Source organism: Lissotriton helveticus, chromosome 10, assembly GCF_964261635.1.
Source record: "Lissotriton helveticus chromosome 10, aLisHel1.1, whole genome shotgun sequence".
In the NCBI taxonomy this organism is placed as follows: domain Eukaryota; kingdom Metazoa; phylum Chordata; class Amphibia; order Caudata; family Salamandridae; genus Lissotriton; species Lissotriton helveticus.
In genome coordinates this window covers 826,907,642-826,934,209 of record NC_136071.1, presented here as the reverse complement: position 1 = coordinate 826,934,209, position 26,568 = coordinate 826,907,642, and the positions used below count along the sequence as shown (strand labels likewise).

General features: G+C 43.1%; 2 protein-coding genes across 2 annotated transcripts in view; one reads left to right on the top strand and one right to left on the bottom strand.

Moving 5' to 3' along the window:
• The window catches only part of ENKUR (enkurin, TRPC channel interacting protein), a 97,641-nt gene extending 86,624 nt beyond the window's left edge, over nucleotides 1–11,017 (bottom strand). The window contains exon 1 of the mRNA XM_078663438.1: nucleotides 10,770–11,017. Coding sequence (XP_078519564.1) covers nucleotides 10,770–10,846 — 77 coding nt within the window. The 5' untranslated portion in view covers nucleotides 10,847–11,017. The remainder of the gene's footprint in view (nucleotides 1–10,769) is intronic.
• Nucleotides 11,018–11,536: 519 nt separating this feature from the next.
• The window catches only part of THNSL1 (threonine synthase like 1), a 46,260-nt gene continuing 31,228 nt past the window's right edge, over nucleotides 11,537–26,568 (top strand). Inside the window, exon 1 of the mRNA XM_078663437.1 lies at nucleotides 11,537–11,764. Coding sequence (XP_078519563.1) covers nucleotides 11,728–11,764 — 37 coding nt within the window. The 5' untranslated portion in view covers nucleotides 11,537–11,727. The remainder of the gene's footprint in view (nucleotides 11,765–26,568) is intronic.

The following is a 26,568-nucleotide window of genomic DNA, read 5'->3' as shown; positions in this document are numbered from 1 at the left end:
TGTGCATTACATCCCGCTCTGATTACATCAGATGGACACATCCTGGACTCCTGAACGTCCATGGTGCTCCATTGACCCTATTGATTTCATGCACCTGACTTGGGCTTCTCCCCAATTGCTTTTTGATCAGAGGTTGCTCACGTGATTGGGGAAACAACAACTATTCCCACGCCCATACTGTTGATAACTCTTGCCCAAAGAGGGAACTGATTGCCCGGATTCTAGTGCTTGCCATGTGCAGGGTTTACGGGCCATGGCTGAAGGGTCCTGTTCCCATGCTTGGTGACTGATTGAAGGATACTACATTCTGTAATAAACAGGTTGAAACGTATACATCGTGCAGGTTCCAAGAGTGAGACCTAGAGCTACATGGGGTCCATACTGGGAATATATGCTACAACCAATTAGTATTGGAGAGAGGCCTCAGGCTTCCGTCTTGAGCTCAGATCCCTCCCCTGAGCAGAGACCCAGCTCGTGGCATGACGGGCTACTTCCTGGTTCCCCGACTGCAACTTGGGGCTGTGCCTTGGCCTGGTGTGTATTGCTGAGTTGGGGTTTATCCTAGCTAAAGGTTTTTGTATCCATCATTGCCATGTTTTTCCTTTTGTAATTTTTAGGTCGAGCCTGGGCAGTGCATGTGCTGCTCTGTGAGCCATGCTGTATTAGACAGACCCTCCAGGATATCGCAATTTCGCGATTTGCCGCGAAATCGGCACTTTCGTAAAAATGCAGCGATTTTTACAAAAGTGCCCGCAAAATCGGCACTTTTGTAGAAATCGCGGCATTTTTACAAAAGCCGCTATATCCTGGGGGGTCTCTTGTGCTTCCTGAACGACGTACTCCGCATTCCTAGAGTCTTTACGTTGGAACAAAAAGGGTGATGAGGAATTGAAAGGCTCTCGGGGTGTTTGTGTCGAGTCTGTGTGTGCGTGCAGAGAGAGAGGAGGATCGGGGAGCAGCGGGAGCTCGGGTCTGAAAGGGGCTGCCGCAGCGGGGCGACCGGAAGGACTAAAGGGCTCCTCTGAGAACGGAGCGAGAGCTTTCTGAGGCCCGAGCGGCCGCTTCATCCCCGCGATGAGTCACACAGGACAGGGCCTGGTAGGAAGCACACACACCGCGCTCCCACGGGGCACGACGGGCGCCTCGCTGGGTGAAGGGCAGCTAAAGGCAAAGCTCGATAGTTCAGTCCATTTGCTCTTTCTCCACAGAGTTAAAGGGGCCAAGATATGGTTTGGCAGGCTACACCTAGAACTGTTAAGGTTAACATGACATTGAACGTTCTGTGGGCCCTTACCCATGCTAACAGGTGCTCTTCTCTACAAATGCACATGACATATTCATCTTAACATCTTCAGCAAAAAAGTAGCAAATGTGTTTAGTATCCGTTTCCGCAGACCTTCTTTGTCAGTGCATGAGTTAGCTTGCATGTCACACTGTGTGGGCTGACACAGGCTGTAAGTAATTAAAAAGATAGCGCTGATACTGATGCATTTATGTGTGTATTTCCATTGGAAATGTTTCATTGACATCAGCACTTCTTAAATTTTCCAGGTTAACGTTCCTTGTTTACATTCTTCAGTGACAGGAATTCAGTAAAATCAGCCTGCACTTTTCTAAAAGCGAAGGCTCGGCGCCGATTTTCAATTGCTGGCGAAGCTCTTACATGCCACTTGATGTCGGTAGAGCAGGCATGTTTCCCCCGCCGCGGCACGCTCTGCTGCCCTGTTTATTATTATTATTGATTAGGAATCTGCAGTTTGTCAAACAGTCTTTTCCCAATCATCCCAGATAAATGGCTCTTGACTTTAATGGTGCTGCAGATTTAAACACCCACCGGCCGTCTTGAACTTACTCACACATTAATTTGGCAAATGTAGTTTTGTTTCCCCTTCTCCCCGTTTCCCAAATTGCTGAATGAATGACCTCCGTCTGTGACAGCCGTCCTGTCGCCGTAGCCCGCCTATTCAACTACTTTCAAAGCAGCCTTAGCACTCTAGACAGCCCCATCCCATCTAAAAAAATAAAATAGACGACTCCCGTCAACAAACTGTCTGCCCTTTTCACTAGGTTTCCCCGCTGACCTCCCCAATCTCCGCTTGTCAACCAACTGCTTTATCTCCGCTGTTAGTATCACCACAAACTACCCCATCTCACCTCTAACAGTGAATAGTCCCATCTTCCTTCCCAAGCCCTATCACAAAAGTTACCAGTCTTCTCTTAGTCGTTGAGCTGCACAGAAAAATGCTATTTTCCCTCTCAATACTATCACCACAGACCTCTTTCCATCTCCCCATTGTCAAAAAGCCACTCCATCCTGCTCCCCTCTCAAGGGATAACAGCCTTCACCTGTGGGCTGCCTCCTCTATTCCATATTCCAGGTTGCCTATTCAAAGTGGAATGCTCTGCTAAAACAGTTTCCATTGATTTAAGGCTGAAAATGAATGATTATGAGTCAAATAAAGTGCCGCAAAAATGCCGCTAAATTTCCATATTTGTGCCGCTAAATTTCCATATTTGTGCCGCTAAATTTGTGAATCCATGGCGCTATATCCTGGGGGGTCTGATTAGAGCATGTACTTGAAGCCCCGCCCACTCTCTGCCCATATTTGTCATGGGCTTGTGTCATAGTCCTTCTTAAATGCTGATTTCTGATTTTTTATTAGGCTTGTTAGTCCCTCCTTAGTACCGCCTTGTCTTCATTTGTAACCTCACATGAGGACTGCCCCTTTTACTTTGGTTGTTACATGGTACGTCTTCTTTAGTCTGTAAGCAGACTCTTACTCTTACTGCAGGAGGGCAGGAGGGTTTCTTGTGCGCAGTTGTGGCCACCAGCTTGTTTATTTAACTTGTAGCAAACGGGGAGCTCTAGAGGGGCCATGGGAGACAGAAGGGGTCAGCTCAGCGATGCCTTCAAGCATTTGGAATGAAATAGTTCTCGTATTTGCGAAAGTTTAAGCCATTGGCCGTGTAAATGACAATGCCTTATATGTATGTTTTAAAAACCAAAACATAAATTAAAGACATTGTCATTTACAATGCCAATGGCTCAAACTCGCGAAAATGCGGGACCTATTGCATTGCAGATGCTTGTTTTTCCTGGGCTCAGTTCCATTAATAATCATGTACTTCCTTTGTTTTTTGTTTTTTGTATATTATTATGCCGAAATCATATATTATCTTTATACCTATTTTAAAACTCAATAAGAAGATTATAAATAAATAAAATCATCCAATGGACCAAGACAAGTGTGGACGATGCTAGGTAATGAGAACATGTATCATCAGGCGTTCAAAACGGTCACTGGTTGATTGTAGCTTGCAGAAGCTCACAAGACTGTGTCAAGACAAAAGGGGAGCTTCTACTGTTAATAAAGCTGATCTCCTTTAGTAAACTGAATATGGTTCTAATGGTCTTGATGTATATGGATATGATCGTGTTTTGCTAGTCCATTGCACACAACTAGTTGTTAACACGGACCAAAGTCAGCCAATGTTAGCATTTCAAACTTCTCAAGTGATTGAAACGGGTGCCGGTCATAGAGATCTAATGTTAGGTAGAATCCATTCACTTTCCTGATGACAATAACATTAATAGACGTAAATGCTCCTCCTCTTCTTTAATGCAGCACATTTCCTAGGAGCATTAACAGAACATGTGTCTGCCATAGCTGTTGGAGATGCTAAATGAGGAGCATAATTTTAGACATTGGCAGTTGCCTCACTTGTAGTTAACTGTGGGCTTCTGCAAGTCTTCGGGTATTCTTAGTGCCCTGTGACCAACAGTGATAATCAATAGAAAACCTTCCACTGACTGATTTTGGGTTCACCTCCAGAAGTGAAAGACTGGACAGCGCCTAACCCCAAGTGAAGCCAGTGGGGTTATGGCCTGGGTCATGGCTAGAGTGGTAAGGCGTGATCTCCTTCTCATCGGTCTACTTGCCACAAATGAAGCAAAGGAAGAGTAGCCAAAGTAATGCTTGGGGCAAAAGAAAGAACCTGTCTGCAACAGAAACCTCGACTTGCCTATTATGTTGTTGTATATATAGTCAATTTATACATACGTTCTCTAATATGTTTATTCAGTACAGCTATTAAAATTTGTGTCCAGTGAAATGTGGTCACATCACATAGACATTTGCAAGAATCTGGCTTACACGTAATCATTTTTTCACTCTTGGGGAGTCTGTCTAGTGATTCTTTCATGTGTATTGCTCTCGGTAGGTCCTTTCTATTGTAGGATCCTTGAATGCCCCTCTGTGTAACACATACTTTTCATATTGCAAGACATAGAGGATATCCATCTGGTAATCCACATTATGTTATTCAATTGTGTACTAATTTAAACGAGATGGTCTTGATAAGTGTAATAATCTACGCAGGTATCTTACAGCAAGTACCAGCTTGCTAACTGACTTCTCTTAGAACTTCCTCACACATCCTATTCCACTAGCATCATCACAGGTACATCATAATCAAGAATTCTATGCTGCAAGAAATCCAAATAGTATGGCATCCTTCAAGCTTCTAATTTCAATTCTAGAGAGCATAACGGAACAGGAGAGATTATACATGTATAATTTCATTCAACTATATTACAGCATTTTAGAATGTTCTTATAGAGTGCTCCATATTTGCATAACATTTGTGTTTAGGTAGTTTTTGTTTCAAAGAAAATTAACTTCCTCATTGAGTCAGTTTTAGCTAGAAGGTTAGGAAGAGCCCACACATCATGTATAGGAATACTTGATGGTCTAAATGTAATTTTCTTTGTTCACATCTGTCTCCCTAATAATAATAACGCTATTTTGATTCATTGCTTTCATGCCAATGTAGGTATGTATCTATTTAGAAGGTTTATAGGGTGAAAACCCTTGGTGCAAAAAAAGAAACCAACTAAAAGGAAGGGTTACAAAATTGGTTACCATTAGTACAGGGGGAAGGGTTATAAGGGATAGTTTAGAGGATTTAAGAGTGAAGGGTGGTTATATTGTGCTTTGATTTCCTTTCCTTTTTAGTTGCCCTATGAGGCCACCATAGACTGTCCTCTCAGTTTCTTATTCTGACTTGCTGTGAAGACCATTGCTGGAGAGTGCAGTGGTTGTTACACATCTGCTGTGTCTGCCAGGGCTGTAATAAAAAGAATAATTGGAACTACTTTGCTTCATGTACTCAGTACTAGAATTTGGTAAAGAGTAGAGCCCGGGTACAGCGGACCCATATGACTAACTGAGGACACAATTCACAGGCACATTAAAGGTCATCCTACAACTTTAGAAACTACAAAAACAGTATTTGCTTGTTTTAGTGATTCGATTATGAGAGATTTGTCACTAATAATGTGTGCATTACAAGGATCATTCAAGCACAAAGAACAGAAATTTACAATTTTGCGACAGTGTTAGTGGCAGTGACTCGTCTGGTGCTGATAATCCTTTGTTCAGATTTCTCCTAACTAGCTGTGGCAAGTGATTTTGCCATTTTAGCAGTGGACATGCGGAACCTTACTCCACCACAGGCATTCTTACCACTGACAGAGAACTGATAATGAAGTGGGAAGAATGAAGGGAGCATTACAAAAATTATATATCTACATTTGAGGTTGTGGAGTTAAATCCGGAAAAGAAGAAAACATATCTTTGCACTGCCTAGGTCCTAGTGAACTACAAGGGTTTAACTGTATTGAAAAGGAGAAAAGACAACCAGGGCAGGGAATGTTTTTACAAACTTGGAGGTGTGTTTCTCCCCTAATGTATTAGTAGCAATTAATCATCATAATGTTTCCATAAAAAACAGGTTAAAGAAGAGAGTGCTGAAGATTATGTGGCTGCCCTTTAGAAGTGGAGAAGTGGGCTGTGACATGCTAATTTGGTACCTTGCATGTCTGGTAGGTCAGGGACCGGAGGCGTAGCGTAGTCAGTGAGATTCAGAGGGTGTGAATCTCAAATTTACCAACTAAAAAAGCAGTAAGCCACAAGGTGAATGGGTCAGATGACCGAGGTTCGGGATGAACTGTTCGTGAGGAGCAGGGTCAGTACTGGTTTGCATTAGTAGGGCTCTGGGCTGATTTAGAGTTTGGCTGACAGGAACTCCATTGCAACTGCAAAAAAGTACCCTGTCTGCAAAACTCAATTTTGAGTCGGCGGACTGCAAGTTTTCATTGGTGGAGTAAAATTTACTCCATCGGTGCAAAGGTTCTTCTGTTGGCCAAATGAAGTAGGGTTGTCAGAGGTAAGCCATATGACCATCTCCTCTATTTAGAAAGGATGGTCAGATGGCTTTTTTGTACTGTCTATCCTGGTGATGGGAGACGGTAAAAAAGAAAAACTGACCACCACACACTGGGAGAAATTTCCCATTTTGTTGGGAGGCATTTGTTTTTTTATTTTTCAAAAACAAGCTCCCGCTTTGGTTTTTGTTTTTTCAAAAATATAAATCTTTGGAAAGGTTTGACGGCTAGCTACCATGTTTGAAGGAGCAGTCCGCCAAACTTTTGCTACATTGACAGGAATCATTCCCATTACAGCGTTTCCTGTCAATGTATAGAGATATTTGTGGGGAATGCAGAAATGTCTAAATTTGGTGGGTGATGTAAAGGCAGGGTGGCAGACGTATAGTCCTCCGCCACCCGGTCTGTCTTTCCTCAGTCTGCCAAACCCTAAACCAGGCCCTCTCTCTAGTGTGCCACTGTGGCTGAAAAATGATGGGTTGGAATGCCACCCTGACTGATTGCCAGTTGTTTGACAATATGAAAGCATTGGTCCTATTCCCTTTTGGGTGTTTGAGTGTTAATAGTATATTTAGAAATCGTAGAATGGTGCAGCTTTCAAACCTACTACTGAAATGATTGTGAATTCCAAAAAGTAGTACATTTGTATACATTTAAGGAGTACTTGTATGGGTGCAGATTTGCTACTTTTTTGGTAAACCAGACACTATAAATATTCAAGTTCCTTATCCAAAAAAATAACAAGCTAAGACCTCTTAGTGAACTCATGACAACACGAAAACCCAACACTGACATAGCAGACACGACGCAGGGCCTCCAGACCAAACTACAAAGCCAAGAAAGCATTTATTTGGAGGATTTTGTGGTAAATGCTTACTATATCTTTTCCCCTCTACCACTGCATCAGAATGTCCTGTGACATCATGGAATGTTAAGTGCCTGACTCTAACTAGAGAGTCAGTTGGTCATCTCAGGCTGAGGAGCTGGAAGCTCTCTCCTGGTGGGGTTTTCTACTTGTATCTTACTATCCTGTAAACTGCCACCTAACTATCTATTAATAAAGAGGGATCATCAACTACACTTGGACTACGCATCATTGTTTGTGTACCACAATTTGGCGACGTTTCTTGGACTAACCTACGCTGCAAGAGAAGAAGTTTGAAACTCAGCATTAAGGAAACCAAGAACTGCTCTGTATCCAGTCAAAAATAAAACAGAAGTAAGTTTATATTCTTTTGTAATCAGAGAAACGCCCAGCAAACCCCACCAGTGTCCTTATCAACTTGGACAGCCTGCAACCTGGGCGTTCGTGTTGTGTGAGAGTATGTTGCCATCTAGCTGTCATCTAGAGACTATTTGTTTCCAGCTACAAGAGCCACTACCTCAGCAGGCCTGATCACCCTGTTGTACCTTCTGGCTTTTTTGTGTACTTTGACAGTTCGCCTTGGATTTAAACACTGTGTATTCAGTCTATTTTCACACAGTGTGGCCACTTCTCCTCCTACGAGCGCTTGGTGAAATTGTAATATTCGAGGTGCTCCGGCGCTAGCAATACTCTCTTTTTCACAACGCTGTGGTGTCTCTACTTACTCACTACTAGAGCCACCCATGTCAAGCTCGATAGTGTGTTCTCCCACAGTGTGGTGTTTCCTCTGCCTTCACAACTTCGGGCCATTCAGCGTGTGCAGGCAGCGTGTGGAGGTCAGGAAGCCAATTTGTTTTTTTTTCCGGTGAGTGGGAACAATTTTGAGGCGTTTTGTACACTTTAGAAATGTGATTTACATTGAGGCGGTTGAGCCTCTACATCTTGAAAAAACCAACCGCTATGGCGCACGCACAATCTTACCTGCCTCGAGGAGCCTGCTTCATGCTCTTTGTGACGTCTGCTCTTCTGCCACTGTCTTCTCCGTCACAAGTCAGAACAGTGCGTCTTCGCTGTGAGCCATCCAGCGCTGACGTGACGACTTCCCTCCATAGTCTTCGCAGTGCGTATGAGTCCGTCTACAGTTGCCACTGCTCTAAGAGCTTTACAGCTTGTCTCCTGACCTGTTCCAGCATTCCTTGCGATATTAGTCCCTTAACTATTTTATTGATTCTGGAACATGAAGAGTGAGGAGTGTGCGTCTATGGCGTTTTACGGAGAATTGTGCTTTCGAGTTTCATCTACATTGCTGTCTGCATTAGAAATTTTCCTTTTCCAAGGAGAGGTTCTCACAGGAACTCGGGTGAGAGTTTAATTTTGTGATTACATTACCAAACTTCCTCTACATCGCTGGTTGCATTCAAGTCTTGACATTTCCAAGAGGAAGAGACTGTAGATGTCCCATCACGACTAACTCGTGGTTAGAGTTTGACAGCTTTTCAACCCACATTTCCTGTTGTGCAGTCACTCATCAGAACTTTTGGACAATTCTAACTAAGAAGTGCTCGAGTGAGAAATCGCTCACCGGAGCTAGACTCATTACTTATTTTTAAATGTTTATGTTTTAATCAATTAGTATCTCAATATATAATGTGCGCTAGTGTGTATGTGAAGTACTTAATAGGTTGTTCCATCTATATTTAAGAAGTTGTTTCTCATTTAGTATAATTTTGTCAATTATTACTTTATTATGTACCCTACTATCGGGAATTTGGGTTCAGTTCCTAAGGCAACGTCTAAACCTAGGGTGTACCCTTATTTAGGGGAGGACGTGTGACTAGTCAATGTCATGTTTTGAAACTAGAACGATGTTGTACCTTATGGAGTACCCTATAAAAATATAGGGGACGTTGTAGTCTTTCTCTCACAGTGTGTGAATCCTGTGTTTCACTCTGCTTGTTCAGTTAGGGAGTTTCTGTCTTATTAATTCCCCATCCATGTACTTAGGGTTAGTACTCATGGTGTACCCTTACTTAGGGGAGGTTATGGAGTTGTGGTGCCAGTCAGCGCCTACATTTTGTTTCCTAGGGTCTTGTTGTTACCCTTTGGAGAAGTTACATTGCGCACTTTCACGTGGTCTACCCTTTTATTAGGGGAGGTTGTCTGCATGTAACTATTTTATTCAAAAGCTTCAAGGATTAGTATCTTTGTGTACCCTTTTCTGGGGAAAGTGGTGTGCGTTGTCAGCGCCGCCATTTAGTGATGTTATCTTGAACAATTTCTACATTGTTCAATGGTGTACCCTTTAGTTAGGGGAGGCTGTCTATGTTGGTCTAAGTTGCATCGCTCTTTGTGGGTAGTCAAGGTGCGTTGTCAGCGCTACCTCTTGGTGTAGTTCCGCCACTTTTGTTAGTGTGTGGCTACTGTGTATTTTGTTCCAGGGGCGTTAGTTTCCTCTGGTGTACCCTTTCCTGGGGAGTTGTTGTGTACCACAGTTTAAAGGTTGCTCTCCTAAGTGTACCCTTAGAAGGGAAGTTGTTAGTGCATGTCATGCGCTAGTCTTTATTACAAAGCATACCTTTTTCTGTGTAGGTTACCAATTTATCTTATTGTGCTCTCTTCCATCTGCACACAATTTGTCAATTAGTTGATACACCCTACTTAGTTTACCGGGATCGCTACTTTGTTTTATTAAGGAGGGTGGATGGGCATGTTATGTAATTTTGTATGTAATTTTGCATTTCTTTCTACAGTCCTCTTTTAATTTTCTCTCTGCTTTCACGCTTGAGTTTCCTGCTTTTCAAATTGTCTCTCGGACTTGCTCTTATGTCTATAGTCTCTTCTGGTTTCTTCTATTCTATCTTAACTTATTATTTGCTGTAGTTCACTAACGGAAGAGGATGTGTGGTAAATGCTTACTATATCTTTTCCCCTCTACCACTGCATCAGAATGTCCTGTGACATCATGGAATGTTAAGTGCCTGACTCTAACTAGAGAGTCAGTTGGTCATCTCCGGCTGAGGAGCTGGAAGCTCTCTCCTGGTGGGGTTTTCTACTTGTATCTTATTATCCTGTAACCTGCCACCTAACTATCTATTAATAAAGAGGGATCTTCAACTACATCTGGACTACGCATCTTTATTTATGTACCACAGATTTCACACCCCAAACTCGCCCTCTGAAGCTACGCACCTGGGACCAAATCGTCATGCACACAGCTAATCCTAATATTCAGGACGAGTTATGGGCGAAAGCGGAGTAAATTGTGGAGGTGCGCGTGCGCCATGGCTGTTCTAGCAAAAATTAACAAGGAAGATGTATTTCCGAAAGCCAGGAGCAATAGGAATGGTTATTGCGATCAGACCAACAATTGAAAATGAAACCGAGTTTTTGTTTAGGGTGCCATTTACCAATATGTGTATTTTAAACATGGCCCTTTGCAAAATGTCATGCTTCAATATGCAATTCTAAGAGAATTGTATCTTATACTTCCTTCAACATTTCTGAGAGGAAACTGTTAGTACGAGAGAATTAAACTAATTTTTGGCTGCTGTTCATTTTGGTTAGTAATACTTTCTGACGCGTTTAAGAAACGTATCAGCTAAGAATCCAACATTACAACTATGCATAGAAAAGAAGACTGACTTTCATGATACATACACCTCACTTCTTAATACGTACCTAACCGCCTTTGGTACTGCCCCCTCTTCTCGCGGTATGAGGTTATAGATATTCTCTGAGGGGCAAAAATCAGTCATTTTAGCGAGTCGATGAGTGTCAATGCTAGTGGAAATGATTCCCCTCTACTGTGCTTCTCTTTTCCTGCTTTCCTCTTAGGTGCCCTCGCTGGTCCCTAGGCTCATCAGTCCAGAGTACACGGGAAAGGAATGAGCACCACTCCTGTCCCATTTGTTACCTTCTCTATGGATACCGTTTCCGGGCAACGCTTTTGTTGCCTTGGTGAAGCGTTCCATATGCAGAAGTTCCACTGGAACGTCACTTCCTGAGCAGCTTCCATTGCACAGCGCATAAAGTAAGATGCTAATCATAAACAGCCCAAATACCTTGAGCCATTAACTAAAATTATGTTTGTTTTCAAATATGATTTCCCTAAGCGTCGATGAAATTGTGTAAAGCGTACAACGCGGATTTGTCATTTCTATATCTGCTTTGATACTTCACCACATTATAAAACGTTATAAAACAACTTCCTCGTCTATATATACATAATAATGTTTGAGTTAAGGCAAACTTAAAAATGCCCCTGCCCGAGTTACGCGCGGTGTGCTCTGAATAATAGACATTGCAACTCAAACATGGCCGCTCTATTTACATGATGGTAATAGGTTGCTCTAGTTTTCAGATCAGTGAACGTTATATGGGAATTTAAGGTCATATTCTATGTAACAACCACGCCCCGTCATTCTATCCTTTCGTCGATTGCTGTTCCTCTTCAAGAGCCTGCGGCATATTCGATGTGCGGTCTAGTGCTTAACGCGTCTAGCCGTACTGGCGACTCCAGTACGTGTTTTTGACACGTTGAGTTATCGCATAATATTTTCGTCAGTCTGCCAGCTGGTGAAGCCTCGAGGCAGTTCAGGTTCATGTGCAGGAGAGCTCTGCAACCACGTCTAACGCTATGGCAAGTGCGGGAATGCTCGAGGTCGCCTCTTGCTGTAAGTTTGTGCAAATGGGAAGTGAATGCTACACTCTTCAACATTTGTAGAGGATCCAAGTGAACAGGGCTAGTAATCTCTGCTGGGGGCTGCAATCCGAATTTTGCTGAAAGGGTAATCGTTAACGCCTTTCACCTATAAATTAGTAGCGTTACCCAGTACCCACAATTACTCCAAATCTTGCTAAGGTGGGGATCAATGGACGAATGAGAAATACGGGTGGCATAAAGTGATTTCGACCAATAGGCTTGGCGTCTTCTTCACTATTGTTTCTAGTAGTTATTTATCTGAAACTTTTTCGATTTGAGATTTGACATATATGACATAGTGTAAGCAAGCGCTTCACCCCACCCAAATAGGGAATGTTAACGGTATATAAATGTTGCAATAGAATACAAAGCAGTGTTCACCTGTTTTCTTTTAAGGAGAATTGAGGCTAAATGTTAACGCGACCCTGCACGCATACGCTCTTGGACGATTATATTCACCTAGTAGAATGATCGAGTGAAGGTTGATCCACTGCTAGGTTTGCTTTCAGTGTCATTAAGTGGAGTTCTTAAAAGGGGCATAGCCTAAGAAGCGTAATTAGGACTCCTGGCCACGCGGCGTGGCCTCTATAATTAAGGGAATGGCTTAAAACATGTAAACTTAAGTTGAAAATGTTTCAAACTAGAAATATGACTGAAATGAAGAATAAATCCAGGATATGAAGTAAAGTAATCCTTTAATTAATCGAAGAGCTCAGTACATGTCATCCAGTAAGTTCAGCATCACAGGAACAACTGTCCTTTACAAAAGATGCACTGTAACATGACATGTATAACATTCCATTTTCTAGCAATGACATAACTAGTACAAATGCAATTAAAGAAACATTACAATTAAGAATGTAAACACAACACATCCCCCTTTCCTAATAATAAAAAAAACAAAATTAAACACTAAAAGATATAATTGATACCCAAAAATATAAATACTGCAAATTAACTTCTGACAACTACTTATTACTCATAATGTAATCTTTAAGCCAAAGAGGAACCACCTTCTTCCTTGAGGAATGACGACACAATGATGAGTCCTCATTCACAGAAACAGAACTCGTTCCTTCAAGATCCACAATTCCTTCTGAAACCTTAGTAGAAGAATCCACAACACCACTCGTAGAAGAAACCTCACTTATACTAGGACAACTAACCACTTCAGGATTAACCTGTAACTCGTCATTCTCAGAGGAACTATCTACATCCAAATCTTCTGGTTTCCAAAGAGTGCGAGAATTACCAAGTCTACATTTCGCAATCCTACCCAGATTCCAAAACTTCCGCTACCTGAAAAGGCTCAGAGAATTGTGAATCACCTTTCTGGACCTTAAAAGGCTTCTTGACTCTAATCCAATCTCCAACCTCAATCTGAACTTCTTTAGAACCATGCTTCAAGTCATGATATTTTTTACTTTTATCATGCACAAGTTCCATACGTGCCTTCACCAATTCATTAGACCAAGGTTCAACATCACTAGAAAATAACCAAGCAGGAATGGTTTTAGAACGTGGATTCCTACATTTCATTAACACAAATGGTGAAATCCCAGTTGAATCATTATTAGTGATGCAGTAATTCCAAACCACCTTTCCCACTTGTGTAGGCCAATCTAAATTATTACTCATAGACAACTGAATGGTATTCTTCAAAACCTTGTTAAAACGCTCAACAACACCATTTCCACCAGGATTATAATGTGATGTAGTTCTGTGCCTAATACCTAATTTTTTAAAATACGTTTTCGCCCTTAAAGATAAGAATTGGACTCCATTATCCGTGAGGATACATGAAGGAATTCCCTCCGTAACAAAAGTTTCATCAAGAAAGGAAAGAACTGAATCCGTGTCAGTCCTCTCAACCAGCTTAACCACAGGCCATTTCGAGAAAAGGTCCATAAGAACAATTAAAAATTGATGGGAGCCATCATTCCTTTGAATAGGACCCATAATATCAACTGCTACACACTCCCAAGGATGCTCAGGAAAGGAACACTCTAACATTGGAGGACGAAAAGTACGCAAAGTCTTATCTGCAGAAGCACAAATAACACAATCTCTAACAACCTTTTCTGTCTGAGAATCACAACCAGGCCACCAAAACAAATGTTTAATCAATGACTTAGATCGCACAATACCTGGATGTCCCTCGTGGCAGAGTTCAATAATCCCTTCACGCAAAGTCACAGGAGGAATTATCCTTTCACCTCTTAAAAGTGTTTCATGTGCCACAGAAAGTTCAGACCTAACCTCCCAAAAAGGTCTGATAGCATCATCCAACAAATCTTTTTTACTTGGCCAACCATTAACAGTAAATGAAATTACCTTCTGCAAAATAACATCTGCTGAATACTCCTTATTCCACTCCTCTTTACTGAAGGCTGAAAGACCTTCATCATGAACAAAAGCAACTTGCAATCCATTCCACTCATTATTGTCACACTCTTCCAACATGACTGGCATCCTTGACAAAAAATCAGCAAGAACATTACTTTTGCCTGGAACATAAACAATCTTGTAAATGAAATGTTGCAACCTCATTGAAATCCTAGCCAACCTTGCAGACGCATTGATCACACCTTCTGTTGTTAAAATTTTTACCAAAGGCTTGTGATCACTACGTAATAAACACATTTTCCCCCAAAGAAAGGATTTAAAATGTTCTAATGCCCAAGCACACGCTAAGGCTTCTCTTTCTATTATTGGGTACTTTTCTTCACAAGGAGACAAAGATCTTGCACTGTAACATGACATGTATAACATTCCATTTTCTAGCAATGACATAACTAGTACAAATGCAATTAAAGAAACAGTACAATTAAGAATGTAAACACAACAATGACACTTGTAAATTAAACAAGACTTAGGTCTCTGGAACGGGCAGTTGTTTTCAGAGAGTCTGTCACTTCAGTTATTCCCTTCACGCCACTTTGTTCTCCAGTTTCTGTGTTAGACACATACTCCTTTTCACCCCTCCTCTTTGATATTTTCCAGATGCATCTCGCACCTCATCTCTTCCTTGTTCCGCACCCTCTTTTCAATCTCTTGCACATGCTTCCTGCATCTCCTTCACTATCCTCCCCAAAACAGACAACACACCCACTCACCTATAAGCAATGCACTTTCTTTTACTTCCACCATGTCAATATTTTGAGAGCAGTATACCTCTTTCACATTGTTCACACTAGAATTACAATTCTAATTAGCACACATCTGTGTGTTTTGCAGAGGGCAAGTAATGGATGATCATGTATCATGAATGTCTTTATGACCTACTCGCACGGCAATGTGATAAACTCAGATTGCTTTTAACTTCAACACCAGAGCTCTCAATTGTGGCTTATTATAAAAACCCACCAGAACCTGAAGTCCCACCCTAGAGGCAACTCTGTTCATAGTACACACTAAACAAGTTTTATATGCTGCAAGAAAAAAAATAGAGAAACTGAATATTCTGAAAAAGCAGACGCACCTAGGGAATGCAAGATAAGTAAAACATGTGCAATGTAAACAGGGAGTACATCACTGACATCAATCAATCAATCAATCAGGTGACTTGTAAAGTGCTACTGCTCACCCGTATGGGTCTCAAGGCGCCGGGGCAGGGTTGGCGGGAGGGGTGGCTGCTGATCCTCTGAAGGCACTGTGGTTCAGTCGAAGAGCCAGATCTTGAGGTCCTTCCTGTATTGAGGCAGTGACGGTGATTGCCTGAGATGGAGAGGCAGGGTGTTTCTGATTTTTGCTGCTAGGTAGGAGAAGGACCTTCCTCCAGCCATGGTCTTGCAGATATGTGGGACGGTAACCTAGGCCAGATGGATGGAGCGGAGGTCTCTGGTGAGTGCGTGGAATGAGAGGCTGGTTATGGTACTTAAGTTCTGCGTCGTGTAGGGTTTTGTAGGCATGTGTGAGAAGCTTGAAGGTTATTCTTTTGTTTACTGGGAGCCAGTGGAGGTCTTTCAGGTGGCTGGTAATGTGGCAGGGAAGAGTGAGGCGGAGGTGTTCTGAATGTTCTGTAGTTTCTTGAGAAGTTTCTGGGTGATGCCGGCATAGAGTGTGTTGCCGTAGTAGAGTCTGCTGGTGAAGAGTGCATGGGTGACTGTCTTTCTGGACTCGGTGGGGATCCCCTTTAAGATCTTTCGAAGCAGACTTAGCTTTTGGAAGCACAATGATGAGACAGCATTGATCTAGCGGTTCATGGTGAGCGAAGTCCAGGATGATTCCAAGTATTAATGCTTGGTCTGTGGGTGGGTGGGTGGGGGTGTGGGTTTCAAGATCTGCGGGCCACCATGAGTCATTCTAGGCGGAGGTGGTGAAGGACTTCGGTCTTCTCGGAGTTGAGCGTGAGTCCTTCATCCAGGTAGCAACAGCCTTCATCCCGTCGTGGAAGTTGTTCTTGGCAACTGTGGGTTCGTTGGTGAGGGAGAGGATCAACTGGGCACTGTTGGCATAGGAGACGATGATGAGGCTGTGGTTCCTGACGATGGCTGCAAGCGGGGCCATATAGATGTTGAAGAGAGTGGGGCTCGGGGAGGAGCCCTGAGGCACTCCACAGCTCATCTCTGTGGGTTCAGAGTGGAACAGAGGTAGTCTGTGTTTGGCCAGTGAGGAAGGAGCGGATCCATTTCAGGGCTTTGCTGCGGATGCCAGCGTCGTGGAGCCTTGTGCATAGGGTGCGGTGGGACTCCTTGTCCAGGAGGATGAGGGCTGCAGTTTCGCCTCGGTTAAGGAGGGTGCGGACATCGTCTGTGGCAGCGACAATGGCTGTCTCGGTGCTGTGGTTGCTTTGGAAGCTGGATTGGGAGTGGTCCAGGTTGTGGTTCGCTTCAACAAACTCGGAAAGTTGAACGTTGATGGCCTACTTGATGACCCAGACTGGGAAGGGGAGCAGGGAGATGGGTCTGAAGTTTTTGAAGTCCGTTGGGTCGGCAGATGATTTCTTCAGCAAGGGGTTGATCTTAGCGTGTTTCCAGTCTTCCGTGAAGGTGACGGAGTTGATGGAGCTGTTGATGGAAGTACCATGCCCTAAGACATTTCTACTTGCTTGTCTAAAGATAGTTCTTACTGAAAATGTCTTTGAATTTGGAGCAAGTCTATACCGCCAGATTAGGGGCGTAAACATGGGTGCTTCTGTAGCCCCATCGGTGGCTAATATTTATATGGCCTTTTTTGAGGACAAATGCATCTACAATGAGATTGCCCCATTCTATGAGTCTGTCTCCTATTGGTCCAGATATATTGATGATATTTTCTTTGTCTGGACCGATGGGAGAGAGACTCTTTTGGAATTTTTAAACTGGCTTAATGCTGTGGACATTAATTTTAAATTCACAGCCCATATAAGTGCAGAGAAGGTGGAGTTCCTGGATATTATGATTTTCCATGAAGAGGGGAAATTAAAGGTGGACTTGTTTGTAAAACCGACAGCAAGGAATACGCTGTTACATTTCCAGAGTTTCCACCCCCGTAACCAAAAGCAGAGCATCCCCTTCTCCCAATTTTTAAGAGTAAGGCGGAATTGCACTGATCTTCGTGATTTTGATAAACAGGTCGGAGAGATGAGAAAGAAATTTCTAGAGACGGGATACCCTCACCGCCTAGTTAGGGACTCATATAAAAGAGCGAGATTCTTTGATAGGGACCATCTTCTGAGGTCCAAATCAAACAAGGAGACTCGGCAATTAGTATGCATTACGAGACACTCCAGCCTTGATGCAAAAGTAAAACAGGTAATTAATTCTTCTTGGCATATCTTAAACAGTAATTGTACCAAAGATCAGAAATTAGAGAAACCATTGTTCACCCATAGGCGAAATAGAAATATAAAAGATCAGATTGTCCACTCTAGATTTGCAGGACAGCCAAATCAAGAAACTTTTATACAAAAATCTATAGACACGAACCAACCCATTAAGGGAACGTTCAGATGTTCTACTTGCAAATCCTGCTCTAGATTTTTAGAGGGTGAGACTTTCACCCATAATGGATATACTGCAACTGCCACACACATGTGGAATTGTAAAACTTTGAATACTGTATATTTTATTCAATGTCCGTACTCCCTCGGATTTGTGGGCGAAACCTCCCGACCCATACAAGTACGATTGTCGGAGCATCGCTCCGCAATCAGAACAAAGAAATTGCTGACACCGATGGTGAAACACTTCCTTGATTGTAACCATGGTCCAGATGATTTTAAATGGCGAATTCTTGAGAAAATCAATATCCCTGACTCTCAAGGTGGCGAACGAATCCAAAAGAAACGTGAAGTTTTTTGGATTTTTCCATTTGACACCTTTAGGAATGGCTTGAATAACGAGATCCCGTGGGAAAACGCGATTACATGATGCCACAACGACTCTGATCTGGCCATTATCCATTTTCTGATTATCATGTTAATATCCGTTTTTCATAGGTTAACACAGATCTCAATATGTTATTTGTCCTGAGAGATTTTTTCACCCAGCTATAGGATAGGAACTTTGTACTGATAACGTATTTGGACTGTGTCACTAACATTGAAAGGGATAGTGGTGAACACAAAGAAATTCTTTTCACTACTTCCCCCTTACCGTCCATATAGAAATATGACTTTAGGTCTCCAATAAAATGTGATTTATCCATTTCTTGCAGATTATCATAGACCTCGTATATGTTGTCTGTCCGAAAATAATTCTTCCGTTATCTACACTTGATTATATTAGTATTCTACACGTATCTTCCTCTGTTCATTAATTACCGTATAAACAAGTGATCCACGCTATATTAGGAGGAACATTGCCTGATTACAACATCTATGTATATAACGGTTGGCAAGTTTATATTGCTGACATCATAACTCTAAACTCCCCTTTCGATTTCTGTCTGCGTGTCAACGACCGGGAGTTAAATGCGAGTATAGTCCGGTTTCTATCTTTATGTCTATGATCACGTATCTGTGACGTGGATGATCACGTGACTGTGGAAACGGTGCGTACCAATTCTAGTGAGAATATTTAAAGGTCCACTTGCGCAAGCATTAGTGATACATTTCCGCCATCACGCCCATTGTGACGATAGAAGCTGGTCCTTCCTTCCCTCAGCCTCTGTGTTTGCGTGCTATGAAATCTTAACGCAGGTATGTTTGGAGCCTTGTCCCTCCGTATACCCATGAGGCAATTTTTCTCCCTTTGAGATTATTTCTGATTGAGAGTTGCTTTACCTTATCGATATTGATTGCTTATTAACTATTGTAATGGCATTTCATGATGTAATCTTTGCCAAACAACGTTATTTTCTATGACTAATCTTTTGATCATTTGTTTCACAGTCTCGCGTATTTTATTCGAATGAATTATCACGGAGGTCTGATAGGATTTAACCCATAATCAGGTATTTAGAAAGAGAGTGTTCCTAGCCTCTACTTCACAAATTACCCGTTATTCTGGTGTGCGACAAATCTATTGTTATATCTTTACTAGATTTTTGCCTTTTGTGGCTCGTAACAAGAATCAAACATCGAGCTGGAATCCGTATCTTGATTTGCACCAACATTGAGATTATACACACCCTGATGCTCGCCTTTAATTTGATGATCACTAGTTTCTGATTAAGTAGGTTATCGTGACTTGTGATTCTAATAAATGGAACCCTTGATACGATCTCGAAACATGCGTAACGTTGAAATGAAACCATATTTATGGTCGCCTTTCTTTTCTCTCTAAATGTTTCCTATAGCTCTTTTTCATCAATAAAAAGATTGCACAAGAACTTTGAAGGCTAAGCGTGTAGGAGCGAGGAATCGGGTAAATATCTTTGTCAGTTCTTGTGGTCTATAATGTGATTAAGAAATCCCCCTTTTTTGAATATATCTAAAGATAGGGTTCCCCTTTTTCAGCGCCTTTTTATATATATATATATATCAACCTTTTTAATTTTACCTATTTAATTAACCTTTTGATTATATTTAAAACTAGGGTCTCTCTTCTTAGTGCTTTATTTGTGTAAGGCCTTTTTGATGTATATATATACCAACCTTTTTGATTTTACTCATTTAATTAATCTTTTATTGTTAACAGAAAACGAACAACAAATATACATTTCTATCAGAAATTTTAATTTACCTATAAATACGAAGTCAGAAGAGATATTACTAATCCATATCCCGAAGAAGGAAGTAAGTAACAAGAATAAGCGCTAAATAAGAATTAACAATGAACGATTGCTTCCAAATCGATTATTAGGGATATGTCTATCTAAAGATACGTTTGTTGCCCCTATGAATACTCTAAGAGCACATTAACAGGCCCCTTCTCTCGTTGATTACAGATCTTTTAACTTAAACATTCGCCTTTGATTCCACTATCCAATATTGTATTGTTTGTAAGTTGTTTATCATTGCTTTCTTCATTTTAATTTTATGTATAACTGGTATAGTTGGTCTTCTATCATAATGAGCACTGCATCGTACGTACTTTAAGACTTGCATCGTTATTGAGTCAAACTTGTTTTTAGGTCTCACCTATTCCATTCCGGAAGGAATGAATATGCGAGTCTAATGCAGCAAAACCACTACTTGAACCATCGATTACATATCACGCCAGTATCGAATGAATGGCCTCACTTTATACCTCCATTTAACTGGGCGGCTAACTTCCAACGTGAGTATATGTAGAGCGCTACACCACAGCATAAAGGCCCTTACAGGGGCAATGCCAAAGCGAGGCTTGCAACCCGGAAGTAAGTACCCTGTACCATACAGGCTTTTTTAATAATTAACACCTGCAGTACGGCGTTACTGTACATGTTTAAAATGTTAGAAACAAAGCAGCATTTGATTCTACCTACATGTATTGTAATTGCATTCATATAGCGCTCGCTACCCCTGGCATGGCTTTGAAGCGCTTTAATTCAATACACGTACGCCACACCCCCCACACTGACTGGTGTGTCTATGCCCGGCTTCACCTCAGGGACAGTTCGTATGCTCCTCTGAAATTCTGGCTTTGCTCTTTCCTCGCCATCTGCTGCTTGCCCATTCACATCCCTGCCCCCCCCCCCTCTTGCCTCCGAGAGCTTCAAAGGGATCTGCTTCCCCGCCCACTGCTTCACACTTCACGACCGCCAGGCCGTGACTCTCATTTCTCCTTCCCCCTCCCCACAGCAATGCCAGTTTCCGCTGCTCTTTGTGGGACATTTGTTGAAGGAAGGTAACTTGTGTTGGGGTGTCAGAAACTCAAAGGGGTCTGCGGCTGGTACTGCATTCTGGTTCCGTGCTATGCTCGTTAGTAATGGCACGGTTCGAATACTGCTAAGTACTTTGGCATTTATGTTTTGAACACTGGAATACATGAGGACATGCAACAAACGTACCTATTTTATGTTTGCGGCTGTATGAACATCTGTTGCTGTATTTTACTTTATAGGTGAATAAATACATTTAAGAGGCCGCCTTTTCTTAGAGTATAATACACACCTTAAAAGATATCCGATTCATTCATGCGTTTATCAACAACCGCTTTTAATCTCCCCCATAATTCCCCGAATTGCGCTGCTCTTTGTGGGATATTTGTTGAAGGAAGGTCACTTGTGTTGTGGTGTCAGAAACTCAAAGGGGTCTGCGGCTGGTACTGCATTCTTGTTCCTTGCTATGCTCGTTAGTAATGGCACGGTTCGAATACTGCTAAGTACTTTGGCATTTATGTTTTGAACACTGGAATACATGAGGACATGCAACAAACGTACCTATTTTATGTTTGCGGCTGTATGAACATCTGTTGCTGTATTTTACTTTATAGGTGAATAATTGCATTTAAGAGGCCGCCTTTTCTTAGAGTATAATACACACCTTAAAAGATATCCGATTCATTCACGCGTTTATCAACAATCGCTTTTAATCCCCCCCATAGTTCCCCGGAATCTGGCAGGCTTCCAAGCGCTGCTCGGAGTTGTCAAAGAGCCCCTTACAGATCGAATCATATTTGCATGGGAAATGTTGCCAGGCGGGTGTGCTCCCCCGCACAGTGACACCCCCGAGGTGGGTAATAGCACGTCAGTATCGAATGAATGGCCTCACTTTATACCTCCATTTAACTGGGCGGCTAACTTCCAACGCGAGCATATGTAGAGCACTACACCACAGCATAAAGGCCCTTACAGGGGCAATGCCAAAGCGAGGCTTGCAACCCGGAAGTAAGTACCCTGTACCCTACAGGCTTTTTTTATAATTAACACCTGAAGTACGACGTTACTGTACATGTTTAAAATGTTAGAAACAAAGCAGCATTTGATTCTACCTACATGTATTGTAATTGCATTCATATAGCGCTCGCTACCTCTGGCCTGGCTTTGAAGCGCTTTAATTCAATACACGTACGCCACACCCCCCACACTGACTGGTGTGTCTATGCCCGGCTTCACCTCAGGGACAGTTCGTATGCTCCTCTGCAATTCTGGCTTTGCTCTTTCCTCGCCATCTGCTGCTTGCCCATTCACATCCCTGCCACCCCCCTCCTGCCTCCGAGAGCTTCAAAGGGATCTGCTTCCCCGCCCACTGCTTCACACTTCACGGCCGCCAGGCCGTGACTCGCATTTCTCCTTCCCCCTCCCCACAGCAATGCCAGTTTCCGCTGCTCTTTGTGGGACATTTGTTGAAGGAAGGTCACTTGTGTTGTGGTGTCAGAAACTCAAAGGGGTCTGCGGCTGGTACTGCATTCTTGTTCCGTGCTATGCTCGTTAGTAATGGCACGGTTCGAATACTGCTAAGTACTTTGGCATTTATGTTTTGAACACTGGAATACATGAGGACATGCAACAAACGTACCTATTTTATGTTTGCGGCTGTATGAACATCTGTTGCTGTATTTTACTTTATAGGTGAATAAATACATTTAAGAGGCCGCTTTTTCTTAGAGTATAATACACACCATAAAAGATATCCGATTCATTCACGCGTTTATCAACAACCGCTTTTAATCTCCCCCATAATTCCCCGGAATCTGGCAGGCTTCCAAGCGCTGCTCGGAGTTGTCAAAGAGCCCCTTACAGATCGAATCATATTTGCATGGGAAATGTTGCCAGGCGGGTGTGCTCCCCCGCACAGTGACACCCCCAGTGAAGAACTCTGCCGTACACAAGCGCTCTTCGCCAAACCGCCTTAAATTCAACTTTAGGCGCTTTTTCCGACTCGTCAACATATGGATATAAGGAAGGTTGGGAGAAGGTAGAGAGATCAGTTATCTCCTTTCGCCTGCTAGCGCCCAGAGGCAGCAAGGACAATCTAAAATACGGTGTGTTTTGAAACAGAGTTTGCATGGATAAAATTGCTTTCTAGGCGCTTCCTATGAAACAGCTTCTATGTGTTGATGAAAGGGAATTTGACGCTATGTTTATATGAGATGAGAGTTAGTAATTATTCCATTGCACACGAGCAGACAGTGTGCTCTGTGTTAACAAAGGAAGCCGGCGGTAACCAAGCATTATAGAAAGAATAACGTATTTACATATAACGCTGGTGCAAGACTCTCCCTATTTAAGCACCATAAATAACCACTGCTACCCAGCTTAGATGATGATTGTGACAAAACATGGTAGAGTTCTATGCCCGGCTTCACCTCAGGGACAGTTCGTATGCTCCTCTGCAATTCTGGCTTTGCTCTTTTCTCGCCATCTGCTGCTTGCCCATTCACATCCCTGCCCCCCCCTCTCTATGTTACTCTTCCAACCAAATGCTTCCCCCCACCATTTGTTTACATCCCCAACACCCAGCTCCTCCATCGCTGCTTCCTCTGAGCCTCTTCCCACTGTAAATAAAACAAGCATTGGCATAGACAATAGGTCTCGCTTTTGGGACCTTCTAAGTATTTTCTGATGGAGAGAGAGAGTCATTTTTTTAGACCCCCCCTCTCTTCTTTCTCTCCCTCTCCCTCTCTCTCTCTTGCTCCCTCTCCCACTCCCATTCCCTCTTCCCGCCCCTCCTTCCCTCACTCTCTTGCTCTCTTCCTTCCCTCTCTCTCTTTCTTTCTCTCCCTCTCTCCTCTTCCCTCCCTCCAACCCCTCTCTCTCTCTCTTTCTCCCCCTCCTTCTTACCGCCCCTCTCTCCACCCTCTCTCGCCCCTTCCTTCTCTCTCTCTTGCTCCCTCTCCCCTTCCCTCTTCCCTCCCTCTATCTCTCGGCCCTTCCTTCTCTCTCTCCCCCCCTTCCCTCCCTCTCCTCCCTCTCTCTCTCCCCCCCTTCCTTCTCTCTCTCGCCCTCTTGTTACAAATGTCACAAAAAGATGTTAATATTTCACTTCTGTTCTTGGATTTTCATCACAATAAAATGCACTGACCATAATCTTCCCAAAAGTTATTTACAAAAGTTGAAGCTATTGCCATTATAAATTACAATAACTTTTATTTAAGTATTAATTATTAAAAAAAATAAAAGCCATTGTTATTTGTAATATTAATACATCTAAGTCATGTAAATACAACACATATTGCATTACAAATGCTATAGGTGTCACGTTTGCAAAAGTTAAAACTATTGGCATTGTAAATGACAAAGCTATTAATGTCGCAATTTTCAAAACCAAAACATGAATCAAAAATGTGTCATTTACAATACCAATAACTCAAACTTTCCTAATGCGAGACCTATTGCATTGCAAATGCTTGTTATATGGGCAATTAGCTATATTCCATGTTGTTGTTTTGCAAAGATTTTGTGTCACAAGATCGATATATGTATTGCAAACAGAATTTTCATGTAGATAAATAGATGAAATGTTAGATCAAGGATTACATTTTGATTATATGTTTGTTTGTTATCTAGGGAACTGAGTGGCTTGTCCTGAAGAAGGCGCTGGTCCGCCAAAACACGCGTCGATATTTTATTGTCTTGCCACATTATTTTATAGTGTTTTTTGGTTCTTTGTACGTGTTTCAGAATTTTTTTTTTTTTTTTTTTTGAAAACCTTTATTTCGTAATATTGGCAAACATATACGGGCCCACAACCATCCGGCCGGCCACAACATCTTGCAGGTCAAAACAGCAATTGAAACGGCGACACGGAAACAAATGAGAACAAAGCATAATCAGTCCACAATACACCAGGGACATAGGTAGGCCCGAGAAGCAGGATAACTAAAGGTTTACATTTTAAATTTATAGTATAGTGTAAAAATTAGGAGTTGAGGAGGATCGAAGTCCATACAAAGTGTCCAAAACAGAAACGGGCGAGCGATAACGACAGAGATCCAGCAAGCCGTAGGAATAAGACAAAATGGCGGCATATCGAGAATACAAAAGGATGTACATTCCCACAGCACTTCACTCGCTAGTACCCACCCACCCCGCAGCGATCCCACCCAGCACCCAAAGGAAGGCAGAAAAGAAGAAGAAAGAAAAGAAGAAAAGGCCCATAGAAACCAAAAGGGAATAAGGAAAACATCTACCCCCCCACCCTACACGCATGCAGAGGCTACGGCCACCCCCCCCCAGCAGCGTGCCTGTCGCCCCGAAAAGACCCGAAATATAGAAATAAGAAAGAGAAAGAAAAAGGGAATCGGTGAAGATCGGAGGAGGGCTAAACAGCAGGAAACAAAACCATAAACACATTTAAACCCAGCAGCCCAACCCCCCCCCGGCCCCGACACCCAAAGCAGAACCAACGGCTAACTCCCCAGTCCAGGTGACATTATCCAATCAAAAACAGGCAGCAGAAGGCAAAAAAGGAGAAAAAACAGCATCAACCTTGTCCCCTTCGGTCGAGCACGACGACGAGGCACCATCGCAGCGTAACCCTCGTGGATGGAAAAAACAGACAAAACGACAGCCACAATAAAGAGCTCTGTTCACCAAGGTCTGTCCACTTCAATGTCCCATGGTCGTCGGCTGAACAAATCAGGAACTCTCGAAGAGCGATCATCCAAGACAAGAGCACTAAAGCCAGGATAGGGCAGAGAAACAAGTCGGTAGTACACACAGGATTTGCTCGGCATAGCGTCCAAAAATCATCCCCCAGCCAGCGCCCCAGCACAGACAGCGCACTCCATTGTAGCCCAACCATGACAGGCAACATTACGGCTGGGTGCTCCAAGGCCTCCACGCAGAACTGGGGAAGCGCAGCCCGGCAGTTGAGCACAGGGTGTGGCGAAGTGCACGGCACAGTGAAACCCATTCGGCAAGTTGGGGGCTCCACGGGCAGGATAGCGTCGAGGCGGTCCCCCAGGTCCCGAGCAGTGGTAGATAGGGCAGTCCGCAAAGTACTCAAAGCGCTCATAACATCATCCAACGTTAGAGACGTCACAGGGGAGGTAGATGCAGCAGCGTCCCGCACTCGGGGCACACCCGAACAGGTCTGATTCCAACCCCGGTCAGAGACATCCATCTTGAATAGTCAGCTAGCGCTCCGCAGAGCCAACAACATCGGGGGCCCAGGGGTCACGCAATCCGGTAGAACACCGCACTCATTTGCGGTGCAGCGCCCGCTGCCATGTACACCAGCAATGCCGCCCCGTGTCGTTAGATGCAAATGTCGAGTGCGCGGTCCAAGATGGCACCCACAACGTTGCTGGAGAACAAAGAGGCATCGAACGTCGGCTACCGGCTGGGGGAAGGACACATTGTAGCACTGGTCGCAGAAACAGTGTTGCAAGCGTGGAGGGAGCCAGGCGGGATGAAACGTTGCGGCGTGAGGAGCAGTACAGCAGCCGCTCCCCGCCGGTCGACCGTCGGAAGTAAGCACGGATGTGGCACTCAGGATCGGCCGCCCTCACCGAACAAAGACGGGGACGCCGCCATCACGCC